The 5,000-nt window shown below is 36.8% G+C and overlaps 1 protein-coding gene across 6 annotated transcripts in view; it reads right to left on the minus strand.

The window, feature by feature from the left end:
* LOC106880286 (tachykinin-like peptides receptor 99D) overlaps positions 1-5,000 on the minus strand; it is a 630,110-nt gene that overhangs the window by 91 nt on the left and 625,019 nt on the right. For all 6 annotated transcript variants that reach the window (XM_089347886.1, XM_089347889.1, XM_089347890.1 and 3 more), the window contains one exon: positions 1-198. This exon is cut by the window's left edge and continues 91 nt beyond it. In XM_089347886.1, the coding sequence (XP_089204012.1) occupies positions 1-198 (198 nt within the window). The remainder of the gene's footprint in view (positions 199-5,000) is intronic.

Here is a 5,000-nt window from a genome sequence, read left to right on the forward strand (position 1 = left end):
GTTTCTTGAATTGTTTCCGGACTATTGTATGATTCCTCCATATTCTCCACGGTAGTGTGCATCAAGGAGCCATTTCGGTTGACACCCTTTGTATCCGACATACTCATTGAAAGAGTCATGTTACGATCAGGGCGTCTCTTTTTTTGTACATGTACACAAGGAAAAATGCAGAAGACCAGTTTGAAACCTTGACGGAACCTGAATAAGAAGAAGAATTAAAATTTAGAATAACGAAACAGAGAAAAATCATTAAGTAAATGATAATTTCATAAATATATATCTATTGAAAGCTGTCAAGGTCTTGCAAGAACTAGGTATATAAACAGAGGGGAAGATGGGTAAAATGATAGGTGGGTAGGTAGGAAGGTAGGTAGGTAGGTAGGTAGGTAGGTAGGTAGGTAAGTAGAGAGGAATATGGCTCAAATGATAGGTAGGTAGGTAAGCAGGTAGGTAGATATAAGGCGATGCAGAAAGATAAAGTACGATAAAGAGTGAGAGGTGGAGATGGATATCTTTTATCTTTTACTTGTTTCAGCCATGCTGGGGCACCACGTTGAAGAATTTTTAGTCGAATGAATGGAACTCGGTACTTACTTTTTTTTTGCAAGGCCTGGTACTTATTCTATCGGCCTCTTTTACCTAACCGCTAAGTTACGAGAGCATAAATACACCAACACCTGTTGTCAAGCGGTGGTGAGGGACAAACACAGACACAAACACGCACACGCACACTTTCAGACACACACATACGACGGGCTTCTTTCAGTTTCTGTCTGCCAAATTCACTCACAATGCTTTGGTCGGCCCGAGGCTATAGTAGAAAACATTTGCCCAAGGTTCCACTCAATGGGACTGAACCCGGAATCATATTGTTGGAAAGCAAGCTTCTTACCACACAGTCACATATCACCCAGCCTTAAAAATTACTGGTACTTATCTAAACGGCTTCGAGATATTGAAAAAAAAGCAAACTTAATTGATACGTGAAATCTTTCAGACTTACAGCTTTCAGGCAGTTGTCTGTTGCTCCATCATGCTTTAATCCCAGTTTTAATTAATGTATTTGTTACATCACGTTTTAATCTCCTCTATATTACTCAGTATCTTAATCTCTGTTCATGTACATCAGACCAGTATATTGCATTCTGATTTGTCCTATCCCCTATTGGTCATCAAATATCTTTTAAACACACACACATATACACACACACACGTACACATCTCTACATCTCTGTAGTTATTATAAATCTTGTATGTTAACGGTCGTTTACAAAATATAATCAGGAGAATCTCCTAAAACTTCAGCAAATAGCTAGGTAGGAAATACTCCACATGAAAACCACATAACATTTTTCAGAATTAAAGCAAATGTTCTTATTCCTAGCTAATGAACATTTTTATACAAGATATTCAGTCATTCTCACCATTGTCATGCTCGTGTCTTGTGACTCTCAAAATGTCATTTAAATGTGGGCAAGTCGTCCAAACTGCTTACAAGTGGTTCTCATTACATTTATGCTTTTCTTCACCTTTTCGCTCTTTGGAGACTTAGTATCTAAGCTGGAAGGAGGGCGATGCTCTTAAAATTGTTTTCAAGCGTAAAAAAGCCTGATTTGTCCTTTTGAATAAAGAGACTCACAACAGATATGGTTCAGTAATTTCTCGAAATGTTTATAATATAGCTGTTTCGTAATTTTTCTTCGTATTATAAATTATTTGATGAACTTCACTTTCGGACAGTAGGAGGATACTTTTGTTTTAAAACATCTAAAAGCTGGATATTTTGTCTTAAAACATCTAAAGTTCAAACTAATCTGTCATTGCAACTAGTTTTGGACAATTCCACGTTATAATCTTCGAAGTGATCAGGATATTTTCGACTATTTGTAAACAATACAGAAAATCTAGATTCATCACCGTTTCATGTTAGAAGTATCATCTGACAGAACAACTGTTGAAACATTAGTTGACCCTGTATAGGTGTCCAGTCGAGAGAGTAGTTCAAATGAGCGTGTTATGCAGTTATTGATGAGGTGTGTGAAACAGACAATAGGTTAAAAATATATTAAGCGTTAACTGCTGATTGCGCTAAATTAAACTTACTCTGTTACACATGTATTCACACACACACACACACATACACACACACACACACACACACACACACACACACACACACACACACACACACACACACACACAAATATAGTACAGGGTTTTTAAATTGCATGCACACGCACATTAGTCAATCAAATTCCAAACTGATTTTCACATTATATTTTTTATATTTCTACAATTTTGCACTATTACAATTACTTTCGTGTTTTTGCTATTAACAATCTTCAGGTAAATGCTTACAGAGTAGGAGCATTAACAAACTAATGTGCATTACATTTGACAACTGTAGTGAAACGTTCAAATTCTTTAAATCGTAACGGTTTGATGGATGCGGTAACAGTTGACATTGATGGCGTTTATCTATACTATAGATTCTATTGTATCATTTTAACTAATCAGAAGCAACTCTTCAGATTAATGATTCTTTCATTTATTTTATTACTATTGTAATTATTAAGGTCACTACCTGGAATCGAACTCATAATCTTGGGGTTAGTACGCCATATGCAATTATGGAGTGAATTTTAGTTTAGGGCTTATAAATCTAATATTTTCTTATCCTCCCTGAATACCGGTTCCCATTTGCTACTCATATCTGCACTCGGTCTGCTTAGGAGGTTGTTGTGTCGTAGAATTTGTGCTGCTTCTTTTAGTTTTCGTCGTTTCCAGTGGTGTTCTCTGTCTATTATTTTAAAATCATCCCACAGGGGGAGGTGGTTTCCATTTTTCCATATATGATCCCCTATACCCGATTTATCAATATCTCCTCGTGTCACAGCTTTGCGATGTTCGTCTACCCTTTTTTTGAGGGAGCGGCATGTTTCGCCTTTGTTTCACCCGCCACAACTGCATGGGATGGAGTACACGCAGTCTTTGATCATATTTTCTTCTATTGGTGGTTTTACTCGAAGGAGATATTTGCGAAGTGTTGTATTACTCTTGAATACTGTCCTGATTTCAAATGGGCCGCATATCTTTTGTATCTTTTCGGAGAGGCCTTTCACGTAGGGTAGACAGACTGTGAACAGTTTATTGGTTTCCTCCTATCTTTTCTTCATAATTGGAGTGGATAGTTTGTTTTTGGGTTAGTTGTTGCTTAATAAATTGTTATTGAGCTTGATCATTTCTTCATTGTGTGTATCACGATCGCTACTTATATTCTTTGCTCGATGTTTTAGGCCCTGAGCAATTCCTCTCTTTACACTGTATTCCAGGCAGTGACCTTAATAATAATAATAATAATAATAATAATAATAATAACATTGAATGAGAACCCAGGTTCAAAATTTTCCCAAGACACCTAATGAAGGCTGGAGGGTATATCAGCCGAAACGTTGTGTTAGCAACAAAGATGAGGACAAATATCCGTCAAATGTAAATAATGTAAGTAATAATTCCTTCTACAATAGGTAGATGGCTTGAAATTTAGTGGGTGAGGTATAGTCGATTAGATCGACCTCAGTGCTCAGCTGGTACGTATTTTATCGACCGCGAAAGATTGAAAGCAGAATTTGAACTCAGAACGCAAAGACGGACAAAATGCTGCTGCTAACCATTCTGCCACCTCTCACCGCTTTACGCTGTCCATTAATAACACGTAAAGGCAAAAAAGCTGCTGAGGCTCTCAAAGCTTATGGTGTTGATTGCTTAATAGAACTCACGCCAGAAATAGTTTTAAAAATTCCGTTCTGGAGATTTTTCACTCAAAGATGACCAACATTCTGGTCGACCTACTGAAGTTGATGACCGAATCAAAGTCATAATTGAAGCTGATTGTCATATAACTGTGCAAGAGATTGCAGCGAGGTTAAATGTATCATACATAACAGTTGAAAATCACTTTAAATGTCTTGGACTCGTTGAGAAGCTCGATATTTGGGTTCCACATAAATTGAGAGAGATTCATTTAACACAACGAATTAATATTTGCGACATGCATCTCAAACGCAATGACATCAATCGAAAACGATCATGGTCCAAGCGTAATGAACCAGCACAAACCACATCGAAAGGTGAATTGCATCAAAAAAGGTCATGCTGTCAATTTGGTGGGATTACAAAGGTGTTGTGTATTTTGAGCTGCTTCCAAGGAACCAAACAATCAATTCAGATGTTTACTCTCAAACTGGAGGAAGGAATAAAAGAAAAACGGCGAGAATTGGCAAATCGTAAAAAAATCGTGTTCCCCCATGACAACGCTAGACCACACACATCTTTGCCAACTCGTGAAAAGTTATTGGAGCTTGGTTGGGAAGTGATGTCACATCCACCATATAGCCCTAATCTTGCACCACCAGATTACCATATATTTCGAAGTTTGCAAAATTCTTTGAGTGGTAAAACTTTCAATAATGATGATGATCTGAAATCGCACTTGCTTCAGTTTTTGGCTGATAAGAACCAGAAGTTCTATGAGTGCGGAATCATGAAGTTGCCAGAAAGATGGCAAAAGGCCATTGAACAAAATGGAAAATATATAATTGATTGAAGTTCATTCTTTGTATGAAAAAAAAAAAGACTTTTATTTCACACTAGAAAACTGAAATTACTTTCTTGCCAACCCAATATATACACAGACATACATGTACACATCTGCATACACACATGCACACACACATATACATACGCATTCACACACATTTTCGAAGACGATTTTATATATATTTAATTATTCTGAAGAGCGAGATACAAGAAACTCGATAATATCGAAGAGTTCAATGAAAATGAATGAACGAAACGTTGTTGAATATCGTATGCTTCCGGTTAATGTTGTAGGAGTTAGCTATTTCATTTACTTTACTAATACCCTTGGGAAAGTAACAAAAGTCTTTAATTTTCAATTCTCCATATATTTGTGTCAACGTGACTGCTTATCCTCTGAT

The sequence above is a fragment of the Octopus bimaculoides genome, chromosome 2 (assembly GCF_046866305.1).
Source record: "Octopus bimaculoides isolate indiv1 chromosome 2, ASM4686630v1, whole genome shotgun sequence".
In the NCBI taxonomy this organism is placed as follows: Eukaryota; Metazoa; Mollusca; class Cephalopoda; order Octopoda; family Octopodidae; genus Octopus; species Octopus bimaculoides.